A 17,160-nucleotide genomic window follows, 5' to 3' on the forward strand; every position below is an offset into this window, starting at 1 on the left:
AAACATATGGATGTTTTGAATTTATCATGCAAGAAAAGAAATCCATGAGAAATATATTATCACTGTTAAATAGTGTTACCCTGAGTTTCCGGACAGGGACTGAAGGGACAGGGGGATGAGTTGCGACGACAATTTTTTTTGTCAAGGTTGGGGATGGCTATATAAAAGGAAATTTGCAAATATATGGGAAAATTTGCAAATATACATGACGTTCATATGAAAATATGGATAAAGCATGCCATTTCAGCAACATAGAAGCTTAACATGCAAGTTTACAACATTTCATTATTTCAAAACATAACATGCATTCAAAGTTCAGAAATCGGAATTAGAGTTCATTGTCAATATGATATATGCATGTGCTAACAAAAATATATGTAACTAAGTTTAATATACAAAACCAAATGCTAAATGTTGCCATATAATTTCATGTTTAATATTTTTTAAAAATACATAAAAACAAAGCACACTGCGGCTCCTATTCTGATTTGGTCAACTCTGCATCAGAATCAGAGTCATTTGAAGGCAGTGAGGGACAAAAGAACTTAGAATAGTTCTGTTTGAAGCAGCAAGTATTGAACAGGCATGTTTGAAAAGAATCTATTCTGGCTCATGAGCACCTGCTATGACCAACATCTTGGTCTACTAGTGTTAATGTGATTGCAAGGCCAGGTCTATTATTGCATAAAGAGTTCAATGTTGTGTAAGTCATTTGTTTTTGCTTGTTTAAATTGCTTATCATTTGTAGTTCTTGACCCATCTCCACTCTATTCTGGCTAATTAGCACTTGTAATGACCAACATCTTGGTCTGCTAATGTTTATGTGATTGCAAGGTCTGGTCTATTGTTGTATAAAGAAATTAATGTTGTGACAGGCATTTGTTTTTGCTCGTTTAAATTGATTATCATATGTAATTCTTGTCTCTTATCTCCAAATCTACCATCACTGAATTTGTTTGTGCATTTGTATTTTAACCTTCTTGTATGTATTTTAACCTTCTTGTTGCTGTCAATGTGAGAAAGAGAGAGAGAGAGAGAGAGGATGTAAAAAACTTGAAAATTTTAAGCATGCAAAAAGAAAGGAGAAGATGCAAGTCAAGTTTTTGGCTTTTTAGGGCATGTAACAAGGTGACGTGGACAAACCGACCCCCCCATAAAGCAAAACATGTTGGCATTTTTTTTACTTTTTTGTGTAAAACATTGGGGATGGACACTCATCCCGAGTATAGTTGGGATCATCCCCAGTACAGTTGGAGGATGACTAAGATGTCCCCGGGACTTCTTGTCGTCTCCCTTTTCTAGGTGATGTCCCCAAGTTTGTGGGATGTCCCTACCAAATTTCCAAAAATCAATGACGTAGAGGGACATCCCCTAGCCAAACCCAAGTCCTCGAAACGTCCTCGGAACTAGGACACTAGAAATTAGTTGGGGACGCGTGCTCAAGTAACTCTATTGTTAAATTGTGATTACTCTTTCATGTTCCATATTCTTAGTTCGTTACAAAACTACAGCATGCAAAACCTCTAGTTAGCAACATTGGATCAGACTTTACAAAATCATATAAAAAAATTATCAATGTCTAAATATTTTATTGTAAAAACCTTCGTAAAGCAGGCATGCATCCCCCCCCCCAAAAAAACCCACATCTCTGAGACAAAGACACAAGGACGTTGTTCCAAGAGGTGTCACCCATCTATTGTCATTCCAACGAAATAGGGGGAGGTAACGTCCCAGCGTCCTCTAAGGGGTCAAGGGGACAGGAATGCATCCCTCGAGCCCTCCAAGGGGCAGTCGAATGTCTCCCATCCACTTAAAAAATTTAAGTTAGTTTTTTACAAAAATAACATTTTTTAAATCTCTCCCGAGTGATGACCAAAGGCCTCCTTCACTACATTTTGTGCCTTGGCATTTTGATTATGTAGTTTGCACTTGTTTTGATATATGAACATTGAATATCATGTTGATATTATGTTGCTCAGTGTAATCATCTTTATGATGATTGATGAATACTCAATACTTTTGAAAATTAGATATCTGTGACTAGTGTTATTGCCGATTTGAGTATTTAAGATTATGATATTTATTGTTCAATGTTCAATCACAATGCAATGCTCAAGTATTTAAATTCTAGAAAATTGGTATTTTTAATTTTACATCTTTGTCTTATATTGTCATACATCTTCTCATAACTAGCATTTTAAGTACCACATGTATAGTATGTAGTATATACACCTCCCCCTCACCCTCCCCCTCCCGTCCCCCGCCACTGTCCTCGTCATAGTTTATGTTGCTCAACGTAATCATCTTTATGATGATTGATGAGATACTTAATACTTTTGAAAATCAGATATCTATGACTATTGTTATTGCTGATTTGTGTATTTAAGATTCTGATATTTATTGTTCAATGTTCAATCACAATGCAATGCTCAAGTATTTAAATTTTACAAAATTGGTATTTTTAATTTTACATCTTTATGTCTTATATTGTTATACTTCTTTGCATAACTAGTATTTTAAGTACCACATGTATAGTATATATTATATACACCTCCCCCTCCCCCTCCCCCTCCCGTCCCTCACCACTGCCCTCCACATAGTCCCCCCACCATCCCCAAATTGATGCCCCTCTGTACCCCCTGCTCAGAAACTTGTCCTTCGCCCCCCAAGGCGGTGTAACTATGGTATCAGAAATTAAGTTCAGATAGCCACATAATATTCATAAAATAAATAAAACAACAATTAGTTTTTTTAAGATTTCATGGCCTTCAAATTTAAAAGTTGTAAATTTCTTTATGGGGACACTCGAAAGGTATTAAATTTTAAAACAGCTGTTAATTTTAATCACATGAAGCTAATACTAATTGCTTTGAATCCAGAAATTTAGCAACTAATGTACATGTTTCTCTGAGTTCTCAAGATGGTGATGCATGGAAATGAGGGAGCATATTTCGAAGGACACCAAAAAATATGTGATAGCAAGGTGATGGCAAGGGGACTACTCAGAAGTAAAGTGAGCCACCTAAAACCCAAATAAGCACATTTTAGTTAAAGACCACGAGCCTGCAACGTGCATTGTAGCATAGCATAATTGAAGTTCATTTTCCACAAGTTTCTTGATTTTGATCCAGGAGCTAATAATAAAGCTTGGGCTGAATTCCAAAGCGTTGTAGGCTAGAGATGACAGATAGTGGTCATAAGAGTGTAACTCGGGGACAGATAACCTACTTGTTTCTAAATTTCAAAAAAAGACATGTCAATGATAAGTTCCAATTAAACTCCACAGCATTGCGGCAGGGAACACTCGCAAGAGTACAACTCGGAATCATATACCCACAAGGTGGAGCTAAGTTTGAAATAAGCTCCAGGAGTTGCGGTAAAGCTATAACAAGCAACACCTACGAGGACACAACTCGGGCTCAAAACCTCCACAAATTTCCTAAAAATTAGAGTTCGGGAAGCTAATAACCGTAAGGTCAGCTTCAACTCTCCAGAATTGAGGTCTAGCAGTAGCAACGTCAGTCATGACAGCACAACTCAGGTTCAAAATCCACAAAGCCCACAAATGCTGTCCAACAACTATAGCCAGCATTCAACGGCTCGACTTGGACTCACAAATCTTGGCACTATAGTCCAAGCTTACACCAAAAGAAACCTAGAACATAACCTCGCCCAGTGGTTAGCAAGCCAAAGAACATAAGCTCGAGTCTAGAAAATAAATAATTGTGCACTCACCTGGCTGAGAATCTGATTGTTGTTGTTGCTGCTGCTGCTTCTTCTTTTTCTGGGGCATTGAAGCCATAGCCTTGCGCCTCAGCTCTTCGATGTCCATGCTTCCCCCAATTCAGCCTTCTGTTTGCCCTAATTTGATGGTGGTGATAATTCTTCTTCTTCTTCTTCTTCTTTCTTCCTCTGCGCATAACAAATAACAAAGCATAAAGTAACGGAGTGGGTCAATACGCGCTGTTTTCTCCTATTAACTCTGGTGCAGACCTTCGATCATCTGCCCACTTGCTACGTGCCACGTGGTGCAGAAAATTGGTTCCCACACGGAGTTTTATTTTGGTACGACGTCTTCTGGGTAAAGCCGGCCCGACTATACTTCGTTTTGCCCTTGCAATAATATTCTACAAACCTTGGAGCATTTTTTTTAATCTCTTAATCTTTTCGACCATTATAATCACCAAATTTGGGATGATTACGAGGCTTAAGTATAAAATATCGATTATTTTTATTTTCAATTTTAGTACAACTTAGTAAATGGGGGTAGCTCTTAGTTTAATTTTAGAAGGAATTTCATAATCAAGTGTGTTCAAGTTGGAACGATATTTGAATGTGTGAGTGATCTTTCTAGAATGTGTGACCTTTTTAGAAGACATAATGTCTTGTTCTTGCAAGAATCCTCCGGATATAATGAATCTTAAGTGTTTCATTTATTTCTCATAAGAGATAGGATCTTGTGAATCATTAATTATGAATAATGGATCGATGAGTTTGACTCATCCATAACACAAGTGAACCTTGATAACATCGTGATATTTTATTGTTATTTTCTATTATTTTGATTTTTTTTTTTGTCGAATAAATTTGAAAAGATATTGAATTTTTTCTTAAGGCATTAACCTATTGAGGCTAAATGGTTCTATAAGTTTCACTTTAAAACAAGGTCACAAAGCGTCAAAGTTCTTGTCGAAGTTATATGTAATTTGTTGAAAGTTAATTATTAAGAAACTATAGCAACTTAAATGTATATTTTAATAGGAAACATGAATTATAGTAGCAAATGTTGTAACAAGGCATTAGTAAATTGTAGTATTTTAATGAGAGTAGATGTGAATAAAGGGTGTACAACAATATGTAACATATACAGTCTTAATATTTACTTGAGGGTAAACTATACTAGGAGGAAGTCATTATTGAGTAGGATGCAATACAAAGTAGCATTGATTAAGTGAGTCACTTTGGATCCAATATAATGGATGTGAAATATGAATGTCCATTTGTTGTTTAAATGCCACTTATCTCTGTAACAATCATCATCAATTGTAACTTGATACAATAAGTAATAGTTTTTTGAACAATAGATATCTATGAATTGTATTTTTGGTAGTGTTTGTTACTTGCAAATTTTGTAGCGTGGATGTTTTTTAGTGAACAAGAAAAGTGTTGGATTGATTGTTAAGTGGAAATTTATGAATGAAAAAAGAATTTGTAAGTTTTTTTGGTTCACCTTTTGGTGGGATCTATTTTTACTTTCCACGTGTAATTAAGGGGTAGGAGGGAGCATATTGTATGCTTAAAAGGTGAACACACTACTATAGACCATTATTCTAAAGAATTCCCATGACAAAGAGCATCTCAAGAGGCAGTCTACAGCTCCCTATCTATGATGTGCAAGGATAATAGTATGGCGGCTCTCAAATGAACATAGTTAGGTAACCTTTGCAAGGGGTGCCATAGACCAATAGATTCAAAGGAGTAGAGGCAAGAGTGCCAATATCTGAGAATCAAGTATGCAATGCAAGATGAAATCTAAGCTAAATGAGATGCAAGATCTAAGCTAAAAAAGAGTTGCAAAACCCCTAATTAGACTAGATGTACTAAGCTATTGTATAAAAGAGAAACTAAGCTATAATATAAGTAAAGAAAATGTGAGTGCAAATGTGCTCAAGAGTGTGAGTAAGCAAAATGACAGCATAACAAGAGAGTGCAAACATAAGATATGAAAGAGCGAAGAGATAACCTCTTTGTAAAGAAAAGTGGATGATAGAGATTAAGAGTGATGCAGTGCAAGGTAGGAGAATCCCCAAAGGAGATGTCCTAGCCCCCAGCAAATAACCACACAATGGAAGATAAACAACAATGCAAGATCTCATACCAAATCACAACTCTTTATTCATAAAAAAACTTATTACATGCAATGTGCCAGGCTGTAAGGCCTTCCCAGTTATGGCCAAATATAAAGCCAGTAATAGTTCTGCAAGATCCCTCAAGATCCCATCCAAACCCTAGCTAGTACAGATCCATACTCTAGTAGAAATCTCCAAGGAAGATCTAAACTTGTGCTCGCAAGCCCACCAAACAATCTCCTTGTTTCCCAAGCCTCAACTATTAGCCCTTCTCAAAATTCGCTCCTCTACCACCTCCTCTTCTCCAAGATGGATGAATAATCACAATCCTGCTATAAATTGCCTCGCATTCAGTGCTCTATCCACAGACTTAGGAAAAACTCACTCTTCATCTACTCTCCAAACTCACTCCTCCTCCCAATGAATGAATCATGACTAAAGACTTCACCACACCCCCTACTTATACCCAACTAAGCCACAAGTCATCCCAATAAGCTAAAAATTAAATATCCCTTACATTAAATACCTGAAGAGCCACAAGTCGGCCTCCAATAGAAAATTAATACCAAATGCCTTTGAAGGCTTACAATACTTATTAAATACATCAAAATTATTTGCTTAAGACCCAAATAGGTCCACTCAACTCCTCCAAAATCTCTTAATCATGCAGGATAGCCAACTACCCCAGGATGCTCCTGCATCAAACTCCCCAAGTGTGAAAAGAAAAGTGTGTCCCACACTTTGATGCCTAATATAAAAAAAAATCCACAAACATCTTTATCTTCACCAAAGGCTTCCACTCCAACAAGGACAAGAAAATCAACATGTAAATCATCCACATCTGCACCACTCTGTCAAACACTTGAATCTCAACCATCCAATCAATATGCTCACTCCCAAGAACAAATTGAGCATAATGCTTCATCAACAAATAAGAAACTAGTGAATCCATACTAGCAACAACAAACTCCACATCAACAACAATATGTAGATCTCCATCAACACATTCCAAACTCACCACACCAACAATCTCATTACTCACAACGAGATGCTCTGCAGCACATAAATCATCACCAATAGCAACTGGATCATCCACGACTGAGCGCTTTACAATCTCCATGTCAAATTCAACCAACTAATCATGAAAACCAATCTCCATCCCAACATCAACATCAACAAGGTTAAGAATATCCTTAGCAGTAGCCTCTAGTTGCTCTGTAGGTTTTGTATCAAGCTCCATAAACTGATCAACAAAACCAAACTCTTCCACCTCAACCTTGTGATGCCATCTTCTCTCTCAAAAAAGTCTTCTAACTGGCTTGACAACTCTCTTTTAGATTGGTAGACTCTAGCTCCACAAATCTCTATGAAACTCAACCATCCCTTCCTTAACTTGATCAACCAAACTAGCTTCAGACCAAGTAGACATCTCTAAAAACCTCTTATCCACCACATCACAGAGATTCACAATCACCTTAGGGTTTAATCTTCTTAGAGCCATCTTCCAAGATCTTCATAAACCATTGGCAAAAAATCACCAACAGATCAATCTTCCCAAACAAGATCAACCTTCCATATTTGCAACCATAGATCCATTTGCACATCCTCCTAAGGTCCTGGTACAAACTACCTCAACTTCGGTGATCCGTCTACATGCTCAAGAACAACCTTCACTCTAATACCACTTAGCGCAATGCAAGGCAGGAGAATCCCCAAGGGAGATGTCCTAGCCCCCAGCAACTAACCACATAATGGAAGATAAACAACAATGCAAGATATGATACCAAATCACAACTATTTATTCATAAAATAACTTATTACATGCAATGTGCCAGGTTGTAAGGCCTTCCCTATTATGGCCAAATACAAAGCAAGTAATAGTTCTACAAAATCCCTCAAGATCTCATCCAAACCCCACTCTGGTAGAAACCTCCAAGGAAGATCTAAACTTGTGCTCATAAGCCCACCAAGCAATCTCCTTGTTTCCCAAGCCTCAACTACTAGCCCTTCTCAAAATTTTCTCCTCTACCACCTCCTCTTCTCCAGGATGGATGAATAATCACAATCCTATAATAAACAGCCTCACATTCAGTGCTTTGTCCATAGACTCAGGAAAAACTCACTCTTCATCTACTCTCCAGACTCGCTCCTCCTCCCAATGAATGAATCATAACTAAAGACTGCACCACACCCCCTCCTTATACTCAACTAAGCCACAAGTCATCCCAATAAGCTACAAATGAAATATCCCTTACATTAAATACCTGAAGAGCCACAAGTCGGCCTCCAACATAAATTAAATACCAAATGCCTTTAAAGGCTTACAATACTTATTAAATACATCAAAATTATTTACTTAAGACCCAAATAGGTCCACTTAACTCCTCCAAAATCTCTTAATCATGCAGGATAGCCAACTACCCCAAGATGCTCATGCATCAAACTCCCCAAGTGCGAAAAGAAAAGCGTGTCCCACACTTTGATGCCCAATAAAAAAAATCCACAAACGTCTTCATCTTCACCAAAAGCTTCCACTCCAACAAGGACAAGAAAACCAACATGTAAATCATCCACATCTACATCACTCTTTCAAACATTTGAATCTCAACCATCCAATCAATATGCTCACTCCCAAGAACAAACTGAGCATAATGCTTCATCAACAAATAAGAAACTAGTAAATCCACACCAACAACAACAAACTCCACATCAACAACAATATGTAGATCTCCATCAACACATTCCAAAGTCACCACACCAAAAATCTCATTGCTCACAACGAGATGCTCTGCAACACATAAATCATCACCAATAACAACTGGATCATCCACGATCGAGCACTCTACAATCTCCACGTCAAACTCAACCAACTAATCATGAAAACCAATCTCCATCCCAACATCAACTTCAACAAGGTTAGGAATATTTTCAGCAACAACCTCTAGCTACTTTGTAGGTTTTGTATCAAGCTCCACAAACTGATCAACAAAACCAAACTCTCCCACCTTAACCTTGCGATGCCATCTTCTCTCTCAAAAAAGTCTTCTAACTGGCTAGACAACTCTCTTCTGGATCGGTAGACTCTAGCTTCACAAATCTCTATGAAACTCAACCATCCCTTCCTTAACTCGATCAACCAAACTAGCTTCAAACAAAGCAAACATCTCTAAAAACCTCTTCTCCACCACATCACAGAGATTCGCAATCACGTTAGGGTCTAATCCTCTCAAAGCCATCTTCCAAGATCTTCATAAACCCTTGGCAAAAAATCACCAACAAATCAATCTTCCTGAACAAGATCAACCTTCCATCTTCCACAACCATAGATCCATTTGCATGTCCTCCTAAGGTCCTAGTACAAATTGCCTCAACTTCAGTGATCTGTCTACACACTCAGGAACAACCTTCGCTCTGATACCACTTGGCGCAGTGCAAGGTAGGAGATGTCCTAGCTCCCATCAAATAACCACACAATGGAAGATAAACAATAATGCAATATATGATACCAAATCACAACCATTTATTCATAAAATAACTTATTACATGAATGTGACAGGTTGTAAGGCCTTCTCTATTACAACCAAATACAAAGCAAGTAACAGTTCTGCAAGATCCCACCAGATCTCATCCAAACCCTAGCGAGTCTAGATCCATAGTCTAGTAGAAACCTCAAAGGAAGATCTAAACTTGTGCTCGCAAGCCCACCAAGAAATCTCCTTGTTTCCCAAGCATCAACTATTAGCCCTTCTCAAAATTCACTCCTCTACCATCTCCTCTTCTCCAAGATGGATGAATAATCACAATCCTATTGTAAACTGCCTCACATTTGGTGCTCTATCAACAAACTTAAGAAAAACTCACTCTTCAGCTACTCTCTAGACTCACTTCGGCTCCCAATGAATGAATCATGGCTAAAGACTTCACCACACCCCCAACTTATACCCAACTAAGCCACAAGTTGGCCCAATAAGCTACAAATTAAATATCCCTTACATTAAATACTTGAAGATCCACAAGTTGACCTCCAACAATTAGATATTGGATGCCTTTAAAGGCTTACGATAGTTATTAAATACATCAAAATTATTTACTTAAGACCCAAATAGGTCCACTCAATTGCACCAAAATCTCTTAATCATGCAAGATAGCCAACTACCCCAGGATGCTCCTTCATCAAAGAGGCAAAATCTACAGTAGATAATGAGCCTCATGTTGACTTTATGCACAAGAATCTCAACTAATCAAGATCAACGGATATGTCTAAGAGACAAAATATGTGAGGAGAAGAATTAAATTTATTTAGAGAAATAAAGATTTCTCTCACATAGTAAAGTGTGCACTCCATGTTAAGACAAAATAAAAATTTTAAAAATAGTAAAATGTCTTTTTATGTGCATACTTATGATAAAGGACTTTGGGGATTTTATTTAATTAAAAGGGGACAAATTATTTCAATTAAATAAAGATTTAGGAGAAACTGATCAAATCACAGGTCATAATCAAATAAATAGTAATGTGGTGATTTGATCAAAGATGAGTGATAGATAAATTATGCAAAAATGCTAGAAAGGGAGCTCATGGTATAGAGGACTATATTTGGGTGATTACATTTTCCCCTTTTTGACTAATGCGTGATAAATATAGGAACACATTAAGTCAATGAGTAAAGATGTAAAGTTGATAGATAGATTTGACTCTACATCTAATCAAATGAAGCACAAAGAGGTAGATGATCCTAAATGCACAGTCGATAAATGTTGAACATTAGGAGAGAAATAGATAAGACAACATCAACACCCATAGTTATGATAGGCACTAATATGTTAAAGATGAGAAGTTAAAAGCAAGTAGATAGATCAAGCTAAGACAAATCAGAACCCAAGATGAGTACAGACGAGTCCAAAGTAGATAGATATGATCAAATTGAGATAGATAAAGTTCATGATGACAAATAAGAGATTAAGACCAAAGGTTGATTGTAATGCTGTCCCGTTTCACTTTCACTTACATGGTTGAACACTTTTAGCCCAATTTTCATGTTATGTTATTTGATTTAGTGGTACTTGGTTGCCTAGTTAGTTGACACTATCTTCATGATTTGATCATATATTTGATAAGCTACTTCATACTTGAGATATTTCATGTATTATTATGATTCACAGTTATTCATGTGATGAAATTTAAATGCTTTATGTAATGATTACACCTAGATGCATGGTGGCATTTTATATTAGATTATGGATACTTACCCCATACTTTCATGTGTATGGTGTACATGTCTATTTTTACTTATGACTAACATATCTGATGTGGTTGAGGGAGGGAGTTGTAGTCACTTGTGAGTTAGGATCTACATGATGTACCACTCCCTATCATTGCATGTTTACTCTCTCTCTCTCTCTCTCTCTCTCTCTCTCTCTCTCTCTCTCTCTCTCTCTCTCTCTCTCTCTCTCTCTCTCTCTCTCTCTCTCTCTCTCTCTCTCTCTCTCTCTCTCTGTGTACATGCTCGACTTTTATGCAGGTTACAGGTATCGGGCATTGACTTCCCTGAATTGCCAAGATGAGTGTGCTCTATCGCAGTATCTCAATGATAAAAGAGGGGAGATAGTTTTCAAGTCCAAATCCTAACTCTACACCTATTTTTTCTTGTGGTAAAGGGAAATTATTCAATTACTCTACCCTTCTAAATCTGTCAAGGTGATGTGAATTTGAGAACTTAAGGCTTGAGTTTGATTTTTATGCTTTGCATGTTTGTCGAGTTTCTTTTGAGTATGTGGTCTACTTTATGGCTTCAATTGCAATTAAACAACCAAGAGAATTAATTAGATAAATAATTTAATGGAAAATTTTAGGAGGGAAAATATTATTATAATATATTAATTAATTGAAAATTAATTATATAAAGGAGTTAAAATTAAAAAAGAATTGATTAAAAGTCTAATCTTGGAGTTAATAGCAATTAAAAATTGTTAAAGTTAACATATATAGATCAAGGGGAAGAAAGAGTGGGAATGGAGACCCCGAAGATCATAGCAATGGATGCAGGAATGGATACAGAGATTTGTGAGAAAACTGACAACACTCCAAGAATTCCAGAAAAGGGTCATGCAGATGTCAAGTTCCATGGGGACACCCTTTCTTTCAGCAACGAAGAAGCTTTCAGTACACAATAGACACTAGAGATGAACCCTAAAAAAACCCTAATGCAAAAAATGAAGGTTTCTTTAGAAAGCACAAATTGGTGGTTTTCAATATAGGTTCCAGATTACCTGGAAGGGTGAGCAAAAATGCTCCAACTACTAGTCACATAGGCTTTTCAAGTTTCAGTTGGAATGGTAGGGATGGGAAGATTGGTAGGTATGAAGGGAATCAGAGTCATTACATTTATCTAGTGCCCAATAACTTCAAATTTAGGAACATCGAACAAAAGTTTTGGAGAAAGGAGAAAGTGAGAGTCACTCATAGAGACATGGTTGATGCTCATGCGTTAAAGGTATGTAATGATTTGATTCCTAAAGATATTCATAGAGGCACAATACTTTTCATTGATAATCATGCATCAAAGGACTCAATCAGTAGATATCAAATTTTAGCTTTCTTTATGAAATGTTTGGGGTCATGGCCTACCATAACAAAATCACAGGCTTGGATCGAAAGAAACTGGGGACAAAATATGACTAAACTACTCTCAAAAGAGTTTTTGAGGATCATATGCCCCTCAAAATCAGAAAAGGAAGACATTTTGAAGGGAGGTCCATACATGATTGATGGGAAAGGTGTGTATATTTGTGATTGGTTCCCCAACTTTAACCTTGATTTAGAGGAAGTAAAGGATGTGATGGTATGGGTAAACCTAAAAAAACTATCTAAGGAGTTTAAAGATGAGAAAACCCTAAGGAAGATGGGGGTTGTTTTAGATCTTACCATTTATATGAGGAGGTGGTAGACCTGAACTATTTTTATCAGTATACTAGAATCCTTATTAGAATGCATGATTGTTATATGGTCCTAGACTTTTTTATGTTGAGCACCTCACAAGGGGAATGGAGGCTAAGATTGGAAGTGGATTGTGCTGAAGTTGAGATCAGTAAAGGTAATTTTAATTACAAAGGGGAAGGTTTGGATGGAAAATTTTGTGTTGATATTGGAAAAACCATTCAAGAACAAAGGGAAATGATCCCCCTTGGTTAGCCTCCTTTGAAGAAGAGATGCTTATGAACATAACCAATTTAATAGCCATAGATGATGGTTTGATTACTAAAATAGGAATCAGTAAGAATCCAAAACTAGAAATGTCTATTGGGACAGATCCTAATCCCTAAGGTTCTACTCAAGCGGTAAAGGAGACACCATATACCCTTATGAGGATTGAAGGTTTTAAGACAAGCTCTTTAGTTGCAAACATGGAATTAATTATTTATCTTGTATTGTTCCTGATACTATGGAGGAGTTTGATCAGAGCCTACCAAGTTTAGAAGGTATTACAAAGGATAGAGGACAAAAACCAGATCCCAAATCAAGTTTGGATCCCTCAACAAGAAATGTCTCCACCCCAAAAGGTAACATGGATGGTTTTGCAAAAGGTTTCAAAGATATACACATCTCTCCTATTAAAGAATTGGAAGTGGCTTTGTAGAGAGCTAGGGATAGTGGAGGAGATAAGTTAGTCTTAGATGCAGAATATTATTCTCACGAGGAGGATAATGGATAGGATGAATGTGGAATTGAGGATTAGGTAGACATAAAGAAAAATATAACAATCTCATAAACACCCTCTAAAATCCAGAAATCAAATTATAGGGAGAAGAAAAAGAGAGGTCCTAAATTGACACTCAAATCCAGAAACCAAATTATAGGGAGAAGAAAAAGAGAAGTCCTAAATTGACAAAAGTTAAACTTGCCATAGCTGGTAATGCATTAGACTAGTCAAAATTGTTGAGATTGGGAAGAGGATACACCTCTTCCCAATAGAAATGAAGATCCTTTCATGGAATGTCAGAGGCATCAATGCTTCTAAGGTCTTGATCAAACCCAACCAGATTTGATTTTTCTTTAAGAGAGAAAGTTAAGTGGGGACAATTTACAAGCTTTTGCTAAACAGTTTAGGATGTTGGGGAGCTTATTTGTAGAGGCAGATGGAGCTTCAGGAGGTTTGTGCATCCTTTGGAAGGAAGTGTCGTTAAGTGTGCAGATGATAGATTTTGATTCAAACTACTAGTTGATAAAAGTTCACTCTTTTCAGTTACAGATTGGTTTTTTTTGTTTCCAATGTATATGGACCATGTCAACTTTTTAAAATCTTAGCTTTGGGTAGCTTTATCAGATAAACGCAATAATGCTAAAGAAAACTTGTTTTTGCTAGAAGGGGATTTCAATGCTATACTGTCTCTAGCAGAAAAGTTAGGGGACAAAGGTTGCCTCAGCCAAAGCCATGTGGATTTTGCAAATTTTGTAACAGCTAATGAATTGCAAGATGTTGATTTAAACATTGGTAACTTTGCATGGACAAATTGTTGGAAAGGTTTTACAAATATCGCTAAAAGGATAAATTATTTTTTACTCGGGGGGACATGGAACAAAACTAAATGCTTGTGTCAAGCTGAAGTGATGCCATTAAGTGGATTGAATCACTTTGTTATATGTCTATGAATATGGGATGATGTGACCCCAAAAAGAGCCCCCTTTTAGTTTGAAAAAAATGTGGTTAAGGGAGGAGGGGTTTTTAGATTTAGTCCAAGACATGGAACTCAATGGCAAAAAGAACATGGAATCTAACTTTTATTTTCTTCAAGAAACTACAATTTGTGAAGGATCAATTAAAGATTTGGAACAAAGTCATTTTCAAAAATATTTTTGATGAAAAGTTTAAACTTGAAAAAGAGTTGGCAAATGTAAATGAATCAATTATGAAAGGTGGTATGGATGAAATCATGTACATTCAAGAAGTGAATTTGAATAATCGGTATAATGAGGTTTTACATACAGAGGAAACCTTTTGGAGACAAAAATCACGGGAGCTTTGGCTTAGAGAAAGGGATCGAAACACAAAGTTTTTTCACAACTCAGTCAAAGGAAGAAGAGTAGTAAATAAGATTTTCACTATTAAAGACATACAAGGTAGGTTGCTAGAGGAGGTTGAATCTATCAACAAGGAAGTTATAAGTTTCTACTTTGATATCTTTTCTAAAAGAATTTAGGATGTGAATGGTAAAAATGATTTGTTGGATGGAATCTCCAAACTAGTAAATGTGGATCAAAGTGCCATGCTTATGTAACCTATTTTGGTGGAGGATGTTAAAAATGTTGTATTTAGCTTGGGAAGTGATAAAGCTCTAGGCCCAGATAATTTTCCTACACTATTTTTTCAAAAGGCGTGGAATGTGGTTGGAAAGGGCTTATGGGAAGTGGTGGAAGAATCACTGAAAGGGGGCTTTGTGTTTAAAGACTTCAACAACACATTCCTAACATTCATACCCAAAAAAATATGTAAAGGATTCATTTGAGGACTTCCGACCAATAGCCCTTTGCAATACTACTTACAAATTTATTGCCAAGGTTATTACAAATAGACTGAAACTAGTTCTACCAACTATTATTTTAGGGGAGCAGAGTGGTTTTGCTCTGAGTATATCTCTCTACGAAGGGATTATTATAGTGCACAAAGTAATTCATTCTCTAAAATTGGCTAGAGAAATGAGAAGGATGATTAAATTGGATATCAAGAAAGCATATGATAATGTCAATAGAGCCTTCCTTCTTCATGTCCTAAATCAATTTGGTTTTGCCTCTAGATGATGCAACTGCATTTGTACTTGCATTTCAACACCCAGGATCTCCATCCGATCAATGGTAGCCCATAGGGCTTCTTTGATACTTTTACAAGTATTAGACAAGGTGACCCTTTATCTCCTTTTATTTTTATTATCATGGCAGAGGTGTTGGGGTAGTCCATTAAAAAAGCTAATTTGAACAAGGATTGAAAGGTTTAATGATTGCTAAGGGAATAGTCCTAGTCACACATTTGCAGATTGTAGATGATACATTTCTTATGGGGGAAGCTTTAGGTATTGAAGCTAATAACATCAAATCAGTCCTAAAGAAGTATAACAATGCTCCATGTCAGTTCATAAACTGGACTAAATCTAAATTTATTTTCTTTAATACCCCGCGCCCTACCCAAGAGCACATTGGTAGAATTTTGGGTATGGATTTGGACACCCTTCCTAATAAGTATCTTGGGATCCCTCTTCTCAAGGGGGCAAAGAGAGACAATATTTGGAAAGATCTAATAAATCCATGTGTTAAAAGGCTTGATAGTTGGAAAGGGACATGGTTGACTTATGCTGGTAGAATTTTACTGTTGCAATCGGTCCCCTAATTTTTTTGAGATATATAGAACAAAGGAATTGGAAATTTGTTTGGAATGGAGCATAGGAGGAGGAGGAGGAGATCCCCCTTATTGTATGGGATTTCATATGAAAATCAAAGAAGAAAGTGGGAGGGGGCTTGATAAAATGACACTTGGAAAATAAAGTACTTGGAGCCAAGTTGGTTTTCGGTATATATGCTAAACCTTCTTAGTTGCGAGTGCAAATTCTTTAAGATAAATATCTTGATTCCAAGGAAGCCTCTAGAATACTAACAATTAGAAATCCTCCAAAAGGTTCTGTTGTTTGGAATCTTATTCTTGACTCTAGATAGGTTATAACAAAACACCTATCTTGGCAAATAGGGAATGATAGAAAGGCCTCCTTTTGGGAAGACTCATGGAATGGAGAACTTGTACTAGCTGATCCAGATGAGATCGAAGAGGTTAAACAAATTTTAGTAAGAGAATGGGGGGACAAAGTAACTACATTGAAAGAAAGGAATCTCTTTTAGGCCCTAAATGGGGATGGAAACATTGGACTCCTTTGAGATTATCAAAGGATTAGAAAAGGGTGATTTAGAAGATTTTTCATGAAAGGAGTGTTGTCATTAGGGAGAAAGATGATAAGGTCATATGGTGTGCAGCAAAAAGTGGTAGAGACTAAGCAAAAGTGGGGTCCCAATTATTAGGTAGAGAAGAAAGCATAGAGGATTGGCCCTCAAATTTATGTTGGGCTAAGGGTTGTCTATAGAAGGTAGGTTCTTTAGCTTGGTTACCAATACAAAGAAAAAATTTAACTTGTGAAAGAAGGAAGAAATTTGGACTCAGAGGACCAACTTGATGTATTTTATGCCTGAGGGAGGTGGAAGATGTAGATGATTTATTAGTTCAATGTGAATTTGCACATGTATGTTGGGAAAAATTGAGATATCATCTGAATTG

At 36.7% G+C, this 17,160-nt stretch overlaps 1 protein-coding gene across 4 annotated transcripts in view; it reads right to left on the bottom strand.

Annotated features, from left to right (window-relative positions):
- The window catches only part of LOC149562984 (zinc finger C3H1 domain protein), a 35,520-nt gene extending 31,562 nt beyond the window's left edge, over positions 1-3,958 (bottom strand). For 3 of the 4 annotated variants that reach the window (XM_089826421.1, XM_089826423.1, XM_089826422.1), the window contains exon 1: positions 3,736-3,957. In XM_089826421.1, the coding sequence (XP_089682547.1) occupies positions 3,736-3,832 (97 nt within the window). In that variant the 5' untranslated portion in view covers positions 3,833-3,957. Of the gene's footprint in view, positions 1-3,735 lie in introns of all 4 variants that reach the window. The other variant, XM_089826424.1, reaches the window with a different exon arrangement.
- Between the last annotated feature and the right edge of the window lie 13,202 nt (positions 3,959-17,160).

This window comes from Cupressus sempervirens, chromosome 4 (genome assembly GCF_028749045.1).
Source record: "Cupressus sempervirens isolate cs-2001-9-10 chromosome 4, ASM2874904v1, whole genome shotgun sequence".
Classification (NCBI taxonomy): Eukaryota; Viridiplantae; Streptophyta; class Pinopsida; order Cupressales; family Cupressaceae; genus Cupressus; species Cupressus sempervirens.